Genomic DNA, 17480 nt, shown 5'->3' on the forward strand with positions numbered 1-17480 from the left:
GTTTTTAATTAAATTAGGTTAGGGTTTTAGGGTTAGGGGTTAGGGTTTTTAATTAAGTTAGGTTAGGGTTTTTAATTTAATTAGGTTAGGGTTTTTAATTAAATTAGGTTAGAGTTTTTAATTAAATTAGGTTAGGGTTTTTAATTTAATTAGGTTAGGGTTTTTAATTAAATTAGGTTAGGGTTTTAGGTTAGGGTTTTTAATTAAATTAGGTTAGGGTTTTTAATTTAATTAGTTTAGAGTTTTTAATTAAATTAGGTTAGGGTTTTAGGGTTAGGGGTTAGGGTTTTTAATTAAGTTAGGTTAGGGTTTTTAATTAAATTAGGTTAGGATTTTTAATTAAATTAGGTTAGGGTTTTTAATTAAATTAGGTTAGGGTTTTAGGGTTAAGGGTTAGTGTTTTTAATTAAATTAGGTTAGGGTTTTAGGGTTAAGGGTTAGGGTTTTTAGTTAAATTAGGTTAGAGTTTTTAATTTAATTAGGTTAACGTTTTTATTTAAATTAGGTTAGGGTTTTAGGGTTAAGGGTTAGGGTTTTTAATTAAATTAGGTTAGGGTTTTTAATTAAATTAGGTTAGGGTTTTTAATTTAATTAGTTTAGAGTTTTTAATTAAATTAGGTTAGGGTTTTACGGTTAGGGGTTAGGGTTTTTAATTAAGTTAGGTTAGGGTTTTTAATTTAATTAGGTTAGGGTTTTTAATTAAATTAGGTTAGGGTTTTTAATTAATTAGGTTAGGGTTTTTAATTAAATTAGGTTAGGGTTTTTAATTAAATTAGGTTAGGGTTTTTAATTTAATTAGTTTAGAGTTTTTAATTAAATTAGGTTAGGGTTTTAGGGTTAGGGGTTAGGGTTTTTAATTAAGTTAGGTTAGAGTTTTTAATTTAATTAGGTTAGGGTTTTTAATTAAATTAGGTTAGGGTTTTTAATTAAATTAGGTTAGGGTTTTTAATTAAATTAGGTTAGGGTTTTAGGGTTAAAGGTTAGGGTTTTTAATTAAATTAGGTTAGGGTTTTTAATTTAATTAGGTTAGGGTTTTTAATTAAATTAGGTTAGGATTTTTAAGTTAAGGGTATTAATGGTTAGTAGAATTCTCAAATAATATCAAAATATTCAAAATATTCAAAATATTTAAAAATTTCTATTTTATTACATCAAATAAACTTCTATTTTATTACATCAAATAATATCAAAATAACTAAAAAAAATTCTATTTTATTATATCAAATAAACTTCTATTTTATTACATCAAATAATATTCAAAATATTTGTACAAATAAATTTAAATACGACAATCAATTTCTATGTCCGGGGGATTCAGTGCCACATGGCGGCCGTAAACGGTTACGCGCTGGATTCCTCCTTTCTCTAGCTTCCGGCGGCGATTGTTGCTCCTCCGGCGGGGATTCTGGTTTTTCCGGTACGGCATCTGGTTGTCGGATTTGGGACGATGATCCACCTTCAAAGAATAGTGTATGTGGAGGTGTTTGCATCACGAATGGCGACGGTGTTTGAAACTCATACGTTGGTGTGGATTGGTAAAAAGGAGAGCTCTCCAACAGCCCCTCTTGCGATCTCTGGTTCGCCACTGGCCTATACATCGGCGGTCCACTCGGCATAACAGGAAATGGAGCTGAACCGGGCATTTGGCTCCAACCTGCCATAGGACTCGGAGAATGATACATATAAGGCTAGGATACATATAAGGGCTAGGAAACGCACCTGGCATCATCTGAAAAGGTGGTTGCGTGGGTATCATCGGCTGAACTGCTACGTCGGGTGACTGTGTTGGTGCTCTCGTTGGGCCTGGTGATTTCATGGCCGCTAATGATGACCCGGATGAATGTCTGGGCCTCGTTGAGGGGCTGCCTGTGTCGTCTTGTCGTCTTGGATTTAGAGGCCCGCATCTTTCCCTTTCGACACGTATTTGCCGCTGCCTCTCCCCTGACGTCAGTAAATACGGCTTGCCATGGATCCTAAACCATGGCATGTATTCCGGAATGCAAGCTAACTCCAGAACAATGATTGGTTCCCGAGTAGGTATATATTCATACCGAGCTTCCTATATTTCCATGTACTCAGACCAGTATCTCGGTAAATCCGTATTCAATTGCCGAATGTCGACTTTATGGTGATCGTCAAACACCTCAGGGTCCACGGGAATCGGTTGTCTACATCCAAATTGTCGTAACACCCTATCTGACTGGTGCATCTCCACGGTCGCGTAGGTGATCAACGTGACTTTCACGTGCCAAGCGTTCGGATTTTGTAAGAACTCTTCCAGAATTATTGCTCGAATTGCCGGATCCTCGTATGGTGTCCATTGAAACTATATGAACATGATAGAAATATTAGTTATATACATAATACTAAATACTAAATACTAAATATCAATCGACTAGCGAATGTATGGAAATATCTATTTTATTTAATACTTACTTGTGCTTCCGACCGTTGGTCCAATAGAAGCCGTATGTCTTCAAGAGAGGTAGGTAATCGAGCATGACTTGCCGGATGGTTCCACCTAATTAAATAAAATTTTAGCATACTTTTATTTTTAAAAATCTACATAAATATTGTAAAATCTAATATAAAATTTACCTCATTATGAGTGGGAATGTATATGGGTGGTCCACTCGAGGACGTAGAAATGGAAAGCGAAACCGTGCCCACGACTGCAGTAGTGACAGGCAACCTTCGATTTTTTCTCTCCTCGGTCGTGTCGCCCCGCACATCTACCGATATAACATTTCCAAGACGGCAGACCCCAACTAAATTCACCGGCTGCTCTAAATCAACGAGTTTCAGCAGCCATCTTAGATGTACGCGGCTCCGTGACATGTCGGGCATGAGATAACCTCCAATTAATTAAAGAATGTATGCCCGAGCAAATCGGATTCTTTCAATTTAGGTTGAATATTCATCCGGATCAGGGAATGTGTCACGTAACCAGCTCATCTCGATCTTACCTCCCTCCATTTTCTCCGGAATAGCGCCCAAAAGCTCGTAGCACACCGCCCCCCAATTGCTAGATTGGGCAGACCCGGTGACTGGGTACCCATCCACCGGCAATTCCAATTGCGGACTGACATCTTTTAGAGTGATAGTGCACTCTCCACATGGAAGATGGAATGTGTGCGTCTCAGGTCTCCACCTCTCGATCAACGCACTGATTACTTTCAGGTCCACCTTGCATCCCCAGCCTACCATCGCCACGTGCCAAAAACCCGCTTTCCGCAGGTAGTTCTCTACCAACGGTGATGGAGGAGCATGCATATTCCGGATATTGCATTCCAATACCCGATCTACAGACTTTTATAACAAATAATAAATTAATAATTATCTAAAAATACATAAATAAAAAATTCTTAAATAATATTTAAAAATTCTATTTAACGCTTACCATTTTCATTTGTTCCACCGATATGTGATGCTTATCAAGACGAGTCAATGATCCGGCCATTGATGAAATCGTACAAATTTTTACGATTTATAAAAAATATAAAAAATTTTAAAATTATTTTAAAAAAGGAAATTGAGAGCAAATTGAAATTAATTGTTAGTATTTGAGAGAATTTTGGAAGGAAAATGACAGAAAATTGAAATTAAATATGGATTTGAGAGAATTTTGGAGGGAAATTGAGAGGAAATTGAGTGGAAATATGAGAGAGGATTAGTTTGTGAAAAAATAAAAAGGGTGGGGGTATTTATAGTTCTTTTTTGACTGTTGGGGGGGCAACGGTCAAATTTTTTACCGTTGGAGCACTGTTCATGCGCGGGACGAAATCGCGGCCACATCAGCAACTCGCGCTAACGTGGCCGCGATTTCCTGACGCGTCCCCTGACATCGCGCTAACGTGGACGCGATTTGCCGGAAAATGGACCATTTCGGTAAATAATTAAATAATGGGCCCATTTCGGTAAAATGACCAAAAATATTTGTTTTATATATAAAAATTGAAAATACAACTTATAAAACAATCATCATTGATAGTGTTGCTTTCAGTTTTTGTTAGATTTTTCATGTTATCCACTGTCACCTTGAAAAAAAAAAGAAATTGAAATTGTCATGGTGTATTTAGTATTATTTCTAAGAAATATTTTTGAGATAAAAAGTATTTTTGAATAAAAGTATTCTTAAATAAGTTACTTTTTGAGAGAAAAAATGCTTCTTTTAAGCTAAAAATTGGCCCAAAAACATTTTTTTTAGAAGCTGAAATTTTTAATTTTTTCTTAAACGTATTTTTGAGAAGTATTCCTAAACTAGGCCCAAATAATCTACTTAATCGAGTATAAAGGTGAATTTTTTAGTTTTAAGAATTTTCGATTAATTATGATTTTAAGATTAGAAATTTGTTTTTTAAAGCTAAATATAATACAAATATTTCTTTATATATATTTTTTTTGATGAGTAAAGGAGGGGAGACCCTAAGCACTCAAGCCCTAATCCACAGATGGAATTCTGATGGGGCGAATTCTGGGAACACGCGAGGCGTCATCATCGAAGACCTGCTTTAATAACTTTGGGCATTCCTCCAATGTTTGGAGGCCTCTGATATTGACATCAGCCATACGAGCTAGACCATCCGAAATCATGTTTTCCTCTCTAGTTCCATGAGAAAAAGTAACACGCCAATCACGATTGATAAGCTCCATAATACTCTGGAATAGACGGTTGGCCTGACGAAACCTAGATCTTCCAGTAATGCTACGGATGATGTCAGAATTATCGCTCACAACCTCCAATCTACGGAAACCTTGGTTCCAACCAAGAACCAAACCATCATATATGGCCCAAAGCTCCGACATGAAAATAGAGCTAATACCCACATGATGATGAAAACCGATAATCCATGCACCATTCTCACTACGGATAACACCTCCAGCCTTCCCAAGCCCTGTTGCCGAATCCCAAGCACCGTCGATGTTGAGTTTCCTCCAATCCCTTGCAGGGGGTTGCCATCGGAAAACTCTCTGCTCAGTCCTTGTCATCCCAATTAACAAAGTCATGAGCAAAGAAGACTCCCTGATTATCCGACGGTATAAGCCGTTTCCACACCGAAATAATCGCCTTACAATCACGGAGGATGTGGAGTATACTCTCCTGAGGCGCATGACATATCTGGCACAATTCATCCTTTGTCAAAGTCCTCCGTTTCCTCTCCATATTAGTTAAGAGTTTTTCCTTACATACCAGCCAAAGAAAACTCGTAACACGCTGCGGGCACTTTAGAGTCCAAATCTGCTGCCAAACCGGATCCTTATCGTCCCAAGTAGATTCCATCCTCCTAGCGTAAGCCTCAGAGACAGTCAAGACCCCATCTTTTGCCCCTTTCCAAGCTATGGAATCCGCACCTGCAAAAGGATTAGGCGGGCATACATTTGAAATATAAAGGAGGGCCAAAGGAGAGAGATACATATCAAACCTACGCCAGTCCCACTCATAATTTTGGTTAATGGCATCCACAACTTTCCACACATGAGGAATCATGACTCCGGGCTTTTTATGTTGTACGAGGGGGCCCAGCTCAGGGATCCAGTTAGCATACCAAAAACTTGTCTCCTTCCTATCACCAATGGTAGGATAGATGTCACGGCGAAGATCATCCTAAATTTTGGCGAGGGATCGCCAGAAGAAAGAAGCGCTACCCTTAATCACACTATCCGGAATTATATCACCAACATGATACTTCTCTCTCAGAATTCTAACCCACAAATCATTTCTATTAGCTAGAATGCAAAACCCTAGCTTCGAGAGGAACGATTTGTTATGATCCTTCAGACGACGAAACCCCAGACCCCCATTGCTTAAAGGCTGACAAACAGACTTCCATTTAACTAGAGAAGTCTTAGCATCTCCATCTTTCGTTCCCCAAATGAATCGCCGAATAAGTTTCTCAATTTCCTTTATGATGCTGACAGGAAGCATAACAGTCTGCATAATGTAGTTTGAGATAACTGCAACCACCGACTTGGCCAGAGTAATGCGCCCCGCAAGGGAGAGAAAATTAGCATTCCACCCTGAAAGTTTACTTCTGACCCTATCAATTAAAAATTGGAAAGTCGCATTCGTGACTCTCTCATGGAACAAAGGCATTCTCAAATAAAGACCAAGATCATCCACTTTAGAGAAACCTAGCCTGTTACTAATAGCAGAAGCCACCTCCGATCTCGTATTAGGAGAAAAGTAAATATGCGTCTTAGAAGCATTAACCTTATGACCTGAGACCATACAAAAGCGATCAAGTATATCCGCAACCACCTCTGCTTGACCAACCTTCGCCTGGCAAAAAAGGATAAGATCATCAGCAAAGAAAAGATGAGATAACGGAGTGTCATTCTTAGTAAGCACAATAGGTTCCCAGCTTCCACCCGCAACGTCTTGCAAAATGCTGTGACCAAGTCTTTCCATTTCTAACACAAAGAGATACGGAGACAGGGGATCACCCTGACGGATACCACGAGAGGGAACAAATTCCTCAGTCAATGATCCGTTCCAGAGAACCTGCATACGAGGAGAAGATGTGCAACGCAAGATAATATCAACAAGATTTTGAGGAAGATGAGCATCTATAAGAGAGTCGAGTATGAACTCCCAGCGAACTCTATCATAGGCTTTTTCCAAATCCACTTTGATCGCCATCCATCCCTCCCTCCTCTTAAGAGTCTTCATAGAATGATTAACCTCTTGGGCAATAATAGTATTATCGGTAATCTGACGACCAAGGACAAAGCTGACTTGAGTGGGGGCCACAAGTTTAGAAATAACAGGCTTCAGTCGTTGGACAATAACCTTAGTTACCATTCTATACAGGACTGAGCATAGACTGATAGGACGGAACTGAGACACCAATTCAGGGTTATCCACCTTCGGAATGAGAACAAGCAGAGTGCGGCTCAGAAGAGGACTAATAGCTTCTCCCAAAAAATACCTTAACCATTTGGCATATAGACGGACCAACAATATCCCACTGACTTTAGAAAAAAAGAGCATGGAAACCATCAACCCCGGGAGCTTTTAACGGGGCCATACTAAAAAGAGCCTCACGAATCTCAGCATCATGAATCGGGGCCTTAAGCGCATTGATATCAGCCGATGAGAGCAACGGGAAACCACCTCTGGAATATGACCGATCCGTAGCAGAATTGTCAGCCGTATACAGATCAGCAAAATATTTCAACGTAGCTTGTTGGAGACGATCCTTATCAAAGCACCAAGAGACCCCATCCAGCTTCAAAGTTTCAATTTTATTGCGCTTGCGACGGGCTAAAGTCTTTCTGTGAAAGTAGCTTGTATTACGGTCCCCATGAGATATCCAGGCATCTCTAGACTTGTGCTTCCAAAGCAGCTCTTCATAGTCTAAAATCTCCTCAAGCTCCACACAAAGATCAATATCAAGAGAAATAAGACTGATAGTACGGTGAGATTCAAGAGCCTTCTGAGCACCCTTAATACGAGCTATAATTCTCTTTTTTCGATGACTAAGAATATCAAAAACCGATTTATTCTAGGCAATGACCTTTTTTTTAAAACACTCAGCAGCTTACGGGGCACTACGATCAGTCATCCAGTTATCCCGCACAAAGGTAGTAAAATCAGCATGAGAAAGCCACCCCGAAAAGAACCTGAAAGGGTGGTTGTGAAGATCCCTACAACCCTTACCAATAGTAATCAGGAGCAGTCGATGATCAGACCTCAGTTTAGGAAGATGGAAAATCGTAGCTGAAGAGAAAACTTGATCCCAAGCAGAGTTACATAAAGCCCTATCGAGACGTTTGAACAGGTTTTCACGAGACCATGTGAATTGAGATCCCCTATAACCCATATCGCGAAGCCCTACACTAAGGACAAATTTCTGGAACCCTGAATCCCCTCCTATATTTGAATCAGCTGCCCCCTTCTATTCATCACTGCAAAGAATAGCATTAAAATCGCCAGTAACAAGCCAAGGTTCAGATAAATTAGTAGCTATTAGATCAAGTTCTTCCCAAAGTAGCTTCCTAGAACTACGCTGAGGACTGCCATAAACAAAAGTAATGTAAGCCCATTCCGACACACTGCCTTTTCGGACCCTACAATGAATAAATTGAAAATGGTTCTAAATGATTTCGATTTGAACCCAATCATTCCAACAAACCCATATGCCACCCGCACGACCATGAGTTTCAACTCTATGAGAACGGGTAAAATTAAGCTTTGAAATAACCAAATTAGCATTATTACTACTAATCTTAGTCTCAAACAGAGTAAAAATGTCAGGATGATACCCATTAGAATATTCCTGGACAAATTTGTGAAAACGGGGGTGACCACACCCTTGAACATTCCAAGAAAAAATATTTAAGTTCATTAAAAAATATATAAGATAAGAGGGGTAGTCAAACGTCCCTGAAAATCTTGTTGGCTTTCGGAATTAAGGTCCGAAATCGTGCCAGTGTCACACACCGTCTCCGCTTCCGTCATGACATCATCGAACTTCGACAAATTGTTGAGCTCCTGCACCATATCACTAACCACATCAGTAATATTAACCAACGGGTTTGATATAGAAATTTTATTTAAATCACTAGAATTAGATGAATTATTAGTAAGAGAAATTGATTCATCAGGTGGACTCTTTGTCTGGGTTGGATCAGGTGGGTCGGCCTGCTTAGAAGGTTCAGTTTGGGCCTTTTTTTGGACCGGTTGAATGACCACCACTAAGTGTTGGGCTGGGTCAAGCTCAACACGTTTGGACCGATCAGTTTTTTCTTTGCTTTGCGTTACTTTCCAAGAACAACAGACTCAGCAGCATTGGGCTCCACGTCCTTGGCCTGGTTGTTAATAGCCAAGCCCACGATTTCTTGCCCAGGCCCGTTATCCCCAATTTCTTTTTGAGGGAAACCAGGAGGCCCATTGCTACATTGGCCGAATTTTACCCCCTTTTTGACCGAGAATGCTTTTAAATTCATCCCTGAAAAAGGATTTTTGAACTCCTGAATAGGTTCTTTCCCTTTTTTGCTCCCAGAAATAACTCTCTTTTCTTCTCCCATATTTCTCGCTCTATCCTTCTGAGATTTCCTTTCCTTTTTCTCTTCCGATTTCTTTCTCTTTTCTTCTCCCTGATTCTTTCCTTGCTCGGCAATCTGAGAGCCATCTCTATTTTTGGCAAGTATATTAAATCTGGATCCATTAATTCGATTACCCTGAATCTCGCCGAAAATATACGAATTGCCTTGTTTGGGTTGCAGCCGTTTTCGTGGTTCCACCAAAATCCACGGCCCATACGCCTCCTTCTCAGCCAGATCCTCTTTCACTAGTGTCGGCACCGTCCTGAAACTTTCTGCAGAAGCAGTAGCACCATTCGATTTCTTGGGGTCAACCACCAGCCTAGGGAAATTATCCTTTGTGTGCCCATAGATACCACATTTGAAGCACACAATGTGCAGAGACTCATATTCAACAACCTTGATTTTTCCATTAACACGAATCCTGGTAATCAGCGGCTTCGTCAAATCGATCAAAACTGCCATTCTCGCAAATCGGCCTCTTGAAGCATTCATGGTTCGTTCATCAATACGCACAACTTTCCCCATTGTAGCTCCAACCTCTTCCAGAATCGGTTTATGGTATAAAGAACTCTGAAGGTTTAGTATGCGAATCCAGGATACAATGCTAGTGGGAAAAGGATTCGAAGGATCAAAAGATAAGAACCATGGTTGCACAGTCAGATTAACGCCAAACACCACCCACGGCCCCCTCCGACAGAACACGGGAAAAATCAACCGGATTATCAAACCCAACTTCAAAATAATCATTAGCAATGTCCACACACTTTATTGAACCCTTTGGTTTCCACAAAGAGAACAACCTATTCTGTAGAGAATTCACATTAACTCTCCGGCCCAACAATTTGATGATCACCGTCAATCCCTTAGCTTTGTTTGCGCGAAGAAGAAGACTTTCAGAAAACTGAATCGAGGGTATGTCCTTATGGATAGAACGGTTAACATCCCCATCCTAAAAACAGAGTGTAGAATCAACCAAAGGAACAACATTTTTTGAAGAATCACGCATTACCGCATCCTTAAATGAAGGTTTTGAAAATCCCGGCGGTTGTGACCTTTCACCACCACCGTCCGGAGGCTCCTCCTCCCTGAGACGCTTGATAAACCGGCCTTCAGCCGGCGGGTTAGCAGTTTGCATAGGTAGAGGAAACAGAGAGAAAAAAATATACTAAAGAGTTAATTAGAATACGGGAATAAAGAGCATCCCTTACTTTAGTGCTAGATGACCTGTCACCCCTTCTAATATTTCCTAGGAAATAAACATGATAAAATTATTGCTAGATTAAAAATGCAACTAACAAAAGACTATAATAATCGCTATTACTGTCAGTGATGCGTTCAATTATTGCTAGATTTTGCATGTTACCTTTGTCACTTTAGTAAAAAAAAAATTGAAATTGTCACTGATAATTAAAGGCGAGTAAAATGGTTAAGTGGGTTTATTTAACTATTTAATTACAATTAATTAAATTAAAAATAATAATTTAATGAAATTAATTTAATTTTTAAGTCATTTATTGTATTTTGTGAGAAAATATATTTATTGTGAATAGTTATACATGTGATTCTCTTGTTTTATTATTTTCATTCATTCCATAATAACAGTTCTACGTGCAGTTCGTTTTGGGTTATCTTGAACTAGCGGATGGAATTATTTGACATATATAACTAGTGATAAAATAATGTGTAATTAAGCTCTAGTTATTCGCCTATTAATTACAATATTATCTAATCATGGAGTCATTCTACTAAAGTGTCATGATCCCTCTTATGATCATGTCATAAATGTGTTGCTCTAATAGGATATCCTTATATCTTTGGATTAAATCTATTCATCAAATATGATCATATTTTATCTCATTGTAACCATTATCTTTTTTCATGAAAAAGTTATTTACTAACAATTAGTAATCAAATCATTTCGTGGCCACATAACTTTTTCAACAACTATGCCAATGAGAGGATAGCATTTACCCTTATAGGGCTATGATTTCATTTTTATGGAATGATACTACATCATGTAGAAGTCTTATACCCAACGTACAAGCTTTCAATTCCTTAATCATTTAAACTCAAGATTTTAATATATCAAAATATACGAATCACACATACATAGTCCATCATTCACTCAAAATTAAGATTTGTCACACTATGAACGTCAAAAGTGAATAAATCCATAAATGGATTTAGGATAAATTCAACAAAACTTAAGTCCTATCTGATGTATTGTCAGTCCAAACAATCACATCTATATCTCAATCTTTTAACAGTCACCCCCTTCAATACCCAAGACAAGGCATCTCCTCAATTTGACTCAATATACGACATAATAGTTTTTCAATCGATTTGCTCAATTTTTATTAGACTATGCACTTTTAGATTATCTATTAATATAAGTTGTCTTCTCATATTATAATTAGACCATATAATGTAACCTAATATTAATTAAACATTAGTGTTGAGTAATATTAATTAAACATTAGTGTTGAGTAATATTCTCTTGTGTTGTATTAAGGAAAACACAATGGGTATTTATACACATTCCTACTACTACTATTATAGCTCACAATAGGGCCCACTATTTTGTCTTAGTCGAGGGCCGAGGGCACTGACATTCTTTGGGCCTCCTTTGGTTTATTGGACGCTTGCCTGCGGGGCAAGCGGTCCTTTCTGATCCTGGGATTGACTATCCCAGTGAACCTCACACCTGCCAGTTACGAGCAAGGGTCCTCTTCGTAGACATGGTTCGCGACCTCGTCACTGCGAGGTTTACGCGAGCAATCATCTTGGGATCTCATTTGTGCGAGGCTTACGCGGGCTCCCCCGCGCGAGCTCTTTCTAAGAACATTTTGCATTCTCATGAGGTCCTCAGCTGACTATGCCTGTAGGTGAACATTCTTTTTCCGGGTCGGAGGTTCGGATCCTATCAGTCATTCGGATTATCGGTTCCCAAATCCTAACAATCAGATAAAAAATAAATCAATATTTTCTTATTTTTTACTTTGCATGCAAGAACTATCGAGAATAAATACAAACACTTAAAAGGGTTACATCAATCTCCCTACAAGAAAATAAGATGTGATTTCACCTCTAATGAGCTCAAAACACGTGGTGTCCCTTGTGTCTCATATATAAACTCACTCACAACACTAAAAAGGGCATGTCATACACAATCAAACACTTAGAATTCTCTCACTTCTCTACTCTCTCTCTCTCTTCGCTCCATTCTACCACCGAACATGATAGCTTTCCGCCCTAACCAGGTGAATTGTCGTCACCATTACCCTTCACTCCTCGTTAATTCCCTTTGTCAACAGTAATTAATCTCAATGCTAACATAATCGAACCAATTTAGTCGATTGAATCGAGAACCATTGGTCCAACTGATGATATTTAATTAATAATAACCATAATTGTCAAAATTTGAAAATCTTGAAAAAAAAGCTGTTTAAAGATTGAAAAAGCGATATTTTGGTTTTAATTAAATTTTTTATTTTTTAATAAAAACTTTGATTATATTTTGGTTCATTTAATCTTCCATTTTTATAGATATATATTTTTATTTTTGTAAAATATTTTCAAATATTTTAATATTTTTAAATTTATTCTTTTTCATTTTTGACGTGGTTAAATCGGGTTTCTTATGAGCTGTATTGTTGTTACTGAAAACGGAAGCTAGATAGTCATTTTCTTCTAAAAAGTAAAAGCTCTCTCCATTTTTTATGTTTTTTTTCTCAAACAATCTTGCCTTTTCAAGTCTTAAAAAATGGAGGGTTCCTCGAACTCCATTGTTGAAGAAAGAGCAGAGCTTATGGTTTCACCAGATAATAAAAACCTCGAACTAAGAACAGCCCATTTCATCACACCTTCCACAGGCTTAACCTCCATTGATGGAAACCTTCCAAACCATTGTCTTTCCTCTTTGACAAAAATTTATCCCAAAAATCGGGCTATGGAAGTAAATTTCGTTGGGTGGAGACACCCACAAAAAGAATGGAAAGCATGGGCCGCCAACATGGCTTCATTACATGAATCCACATGGAAGGAAGCTGGTATTTTCGAAGCCATAATGAATTCAACGTACAAGATTGAAAGAAACAATGATTTGGTCTTTGGGGTTGCTGAAAAATGGTGCCATGAAACCAATAGTTTCATTTTTCCTTGGGGTGAAGCGACGATTACATTGGAAGATATCATGATCCTTGGGGGTTATTCAGTTTTGGGGTCTCCTGTTTTCGCTCCTGTTGAAACAGAGGAAATGGAGGAAACATGGGAGAAACTCGAAAATGCAAGGAAAGAAATGTACAAGAGTACAACTAAAAAGGCCAGTCACAGTTTGTGGATAAGGAAGTTCATGCACAGCGGTAGCGAAATCGAGCACGAGGCATTCCTTGCATTGTGGTTATCAAGGTTTGTTTTACCATCTTCTTTTGATGTTGTTGTAAACATTGTTTTCCCCATTGCTATTCACCTTGCCAGGGGGACTAGAATTGCACTTGGACCTGCTGCTCTTGCTAAGATTTATAGTGATTTGAGTTGCTTAAAACAAAACATTATTGCTTCAACACAGTTAGATTCCAAATGTGATGGTGGAAATGTTGCAGTTGCACTAGAGGTTACACTTTGCTCACAACTTACACTAGTCCAGGTTTGGGTCTGGGAGAGATTTCCGGACTTACGTCCGAAGCCTAACTTAATCGAAAATGGCGATCCAAGGTTGGCTTTATGGCATGACCTGAAGTGCAAAGTGCAAGATGTGAGGTCAGTTCTAGACAAAAGCAAGGAACGGTTTGATTGGCGTCCTTACGTTGATTGTGGTAAGTTTTATGGAGATACAGCAATATGGATATCAGTTGATTTGAGTTTAGACGATGAATTGCTGTCATTTGCTCAATGCTTGAGGGCTTCGGAGCTGGTTGGACTAGAATGTATAGAGCAGTACCTTCCGCATAGAGTGGCATTGCAATTCGGAATGGACCAAGATATTCCCTGTAGCGTTCCCCGATCAAACGATAGTCCTGTGATCGCATGGTCCAATTACAATAATTCCGTTGGTGGTGGGAAGTTGTACATTCCTTCCAAGCTTTTCAAGGGAGATGTTACTGCTAAATACTCGAATTGGTGGAAGCAATCGGTCTTGATTCTGCAAGAAGAAAGTATAGATGTGTTACTAAAGCAAAGAAGCTCCACAAACTTCAAAATGACACCAAATGGAACAATGGGAATTAATGAAACTGATATGTTCAGAGGTTTAAAATTGATTCCGATGTGCTTGAAGCGGCCTAGAGAAGATGATACTTACAGTGGTTTTAAGACAATGCCAAAGAAGTTTGTAATGCAGTGTTTTGTAGCTCGAAGCTCATCGATAGCAATTGGCTCAGAAGCAGACACTGAAGTTAAGAATGAAAGTACTTCATCTAGCTCTCTTTCCAAGTTAAAGCCTGATTTTGTAATTCAGAAGGAACTTAATAATTCTTCATTTCCTCCTGGTTTTCCTCCCAAAGGAAATATGCTGCAAGCCAAAGGTTCTTTTAATCGAGATAAGGTGACTGTGGCTGTACCAGTTCCTCCCGGTTTTATCCCCAAAAGTTCTATTACTGAAGATAAAATTAACCCTCCAGTTCCTCCTGGTTTTCCTTCCAAATGCAATATGGTGGAAGTAAGGGATATTGTTGATGCCAGAGATTTTGTTGAAGATAAAGTGACTGTAACAATGGGTGGGAATCATTCAGCAAGTCATCTTGGAAGTCTTTCTTTGGATTCCGACGATGAAGATCAACTTACAATATCACAAATGTCGAAACCCTATAAGAAGTTTGGCAATATTGACAGAAGAGATGCTTTAGAGAACTCATCAGGTCAATGTTCAGTTGCAGATAATGTGCTTCCAAGATGTGAGCTGATAACAACACTTGGAGCAGAGGAGGATGCACATGGCGCATCAATCGTACCTGCAATTTACTGTAATGCTTGTCCAAATGAACAATCATGGCTACATCTCGAAGCACGTATAAGCAAGCTGGAGACACTGCTTGGTAAGATGAAAGCAGCTAGGGAGGTTAAGTCATTAGTAACTAAAGGTTGGGTTAATTTGGATTAATTAACCCTTTGTTTTTTGCAAATATTTGATCATCCATTAGAAGTGAATTTAAGGATCAGTTAGCCTAAGCAGATACATTGAAATTTACATGCTTTTGATGCTACCCTTTTTGGTGAATTTAGTTAGTTCAACCACTTTATAGCAAGAAAGAAAAACAGCTTTTGCTGCTTATATAAGTTGCAAGATGACAAATTACAAAGTTAAAGCGTCTTGTACATTTGCTTCAACCAATATTCCTATTTCAGCCTATGCATTTTATAAAATCTTCATACATGGGAAAAAACTTCTCCTTCCAATCTCGGAGAGCAGAAGCCATGGATCTTGAGCTCTGCTTTCTAATCTTTGGTTAATTCCAATTTCACTGCCACCATTCTTTCTCTTCAATTCTTCAGAGAATCAATACTCTTTGAGCAAAATCCAATATGTTTAAAGATTGTTTATATCTACAGTCTGTTAGCAAAACACAGAGAACAAACTAATTCGAAATTAAGCTGATTAGACCTCAACATACAGCAGTAATCAACAGGAAGATAATAAAAAACCCCAATCCTCAATGCTAACAAGGTAATCATCAAAACTTAAAGACCTTAAAGAACACACCTGCTATTGCAAATCAGCTAGGACTGAAAAGGCAACACAACATTAAAGATCAATTACAGAAGAAATCTATTAAAAAGCACAGAAAAAGCCAGGCTAAGAACCAAGTACTTAATCCAAATACATTTTTTCCCAGGTGTACAAACACAAACAGTTTCAAGGACATCAAGAAGTGAATCCAAGCTTTAAGCATGCAAACAATGGAAAGATATTGAATACCAAAATAGAAATTTTCCATTTTCTAATAAACTATGAGTATGCATCCCTCAGATTCATTGCTCATCAATGGATATCAGTCCACTACTTTTATCTCCTAATATTCTTCTTCATAAGGATGCAAGTCAAATTTCAATAAATTTTTTTTTAAAGAATCTCCTCAAGAAGCATATTGCTAAGTATAATTAGATTAAATTAATTAGAAAATGTAAGAAATGCTTGATTTAAAGAACAGAGCAAGAGAACACCAATAATCTTCAAAAACAGAAAAAAAAGAGATGAAACTGAACGAAAAAAAGTCCCTCAAAAAGATCTATTCATCAAAGCTAGTCAGGCCTATCAACTTTTAAGATCAAATGGAACTTCGTCATTGGGATATTAAATTGATCAACGTAAAAAAATTTCTTTTATTAAAGAATTTTTTTAAAAAATGAAACTTCTTTAATCAATAAATGAAAGAAAACCCAGAAAAGGGTAAGCATGGGGCATCTATCAGAAATGGAATTATCATCAACATAATCAGGCTACTTTTAACATGAAAAATATCCATCATTTAGATGCAAAAATAAAATCTTACTTAGAATTTGCCAAAAAAAAAGAGAAAATTTGCAGAAGAAAAAAAAATCCCTCGGAATTGGACAGTCCTCAATGGAAATAAATTGATCCACTATTAATTTATTTCTTCGGATTAATTCCTCATAGGGATAAGCAATAAATGCCCAAGAAAAACAAACAAAAACACAACATTGTTGATAAAGAAAATGATATTTATCCCATAATCAACGCATCTGAAAATTTCTGGAAAAAAAAAAAGAAGAAAAGGAAACAGGTGATGGCAACTGAGAATGCTATAATAAGGGTTTGGGAAATAAAAGATTAGGGCTTTTGGTTGCTTTAATAGAATGAGATGATAAGTTCAAATTGCATGATTTGTCCTCAATATAATAAATTACAATCAGCCATGGCATGATGTATTTGGCTGGGCTTAGATGGATGGAAGCCATTGTTAGCCTTTTCTAGCCCAACAAAGCCTGGTTAGCATAGAAATTTTGGTACCAACCAAAGAAAAGCTTAAGGTAGGCAGCAAATGTTACACCAATTAGTCTAAGTTGGACCCACTAAATCCTATGAGACTTAGGGCTAATTTAATAATATTTTAAAAAAGTGAGTGTGAAAAAGTGTTTAAAATTTTTTTTAAAAAGTTTAGTTTAAGATTTAAGTGTTTAGTATTATTATTAAAAAGTATTTTTGAGAAATAAAATGTATATTTTAGATATATTATTATCAAATAATAAATATACATTTAAATAATATTCAAATTAGTTAATATTATTATATTTTAATAAGAATATAAAAAAATAGTATAACTTATTGTTAATATTTTAATATATGAAATATAAAATTTAAATATTTTTAAGCAATAAATATTAAATATTTATTTTGCTCAAAAAATATTAATTATTTATAAAATTTAATTAGAATATATAAAATATATTTTAAATATTAAAATATAATTATTAAA

General features: G+C 37.3%; 1 protein-coding gene and 3 non-coding genes across 4 annotated transcripts; 1 reads left to right on the top strand and 3 right to left on the bottom strand.

Moving 5' to 3' along the window:
• Positions 1–12733: 12733 nt before the first annotated feature.
• LOC107933416 (uncharacterized) lies at positions 12734–16100 on the top strand. Its single transcript, XM_016865624.2, has one exon. It carries the CDS (start codon positions 12812–12814, stop codon positions 15143–15145), a length of 2334 nt encoding a protein of 777 aa, XP_016721113.1. The 5' UTR covers positions 12734–12811; the 3' UTR covers positions 15146–16100.
• LOC121214349 (small nucleolar RNA R21) lies at positions 16003–16079 on the bottom strand. The gene has a single exon (XR_005909932.1). It is a non-coding gene; the product is annotated as a small nucleolar RNA R21 (small nucleolar RNA).
• A 344-nt stretch (positions 16101–16444) lies between the features above and the next one.
• Positions 16445–16518, bottom strand: LOC121214351 (small nucleolar RNA R21). Its single transcript, XR_005909934.1, has one exon. It is a non-coding gene; the product is annotated as a small nucleolar RNA R21 (small nucleolar RNA).
• A 62-nt stretch (positions 16519–16580) lies between these two features.
• LOC121214350 (small nucleolar RNA R21) lies at positions 16581–16665 on the bottom strand. Its single transcript, XR_005909933.1, has one exon. It is a non-coding gene; the product is annotated as a small nucleolar RNA R21 (small nucleolar RNA).
• Positions 16666–17480: the final 815 nt, after the last annotated feature.

This window comes from Gossypium hirsutum, chromosome D01, assembly GCF_007990345.1.
Source record: "Gossypium hirsutum isolate 1008001.06 chromosome D01, Gossypium_hirsutum_v2.1, whole genome shotgun sequence".
NCBI classification, from domain to species: domain Eukaryota; kingdom Viridiplantae; phylum Streptophyta; class Magnoliopsida; order Malvales; family Malvaceae; genus Gossypium; species Gossypium hirsutum.

Bases quoted from the DNA above. Each gene is read 5' to 3' on its own strand.
- LOC107933416 (XM_016865624.2), top strand. From the start codon at position 12,812: ATGGAGGGTTCCTCGAACTCCATTGTTGAAGAAAGAGCAGAGCTTATG.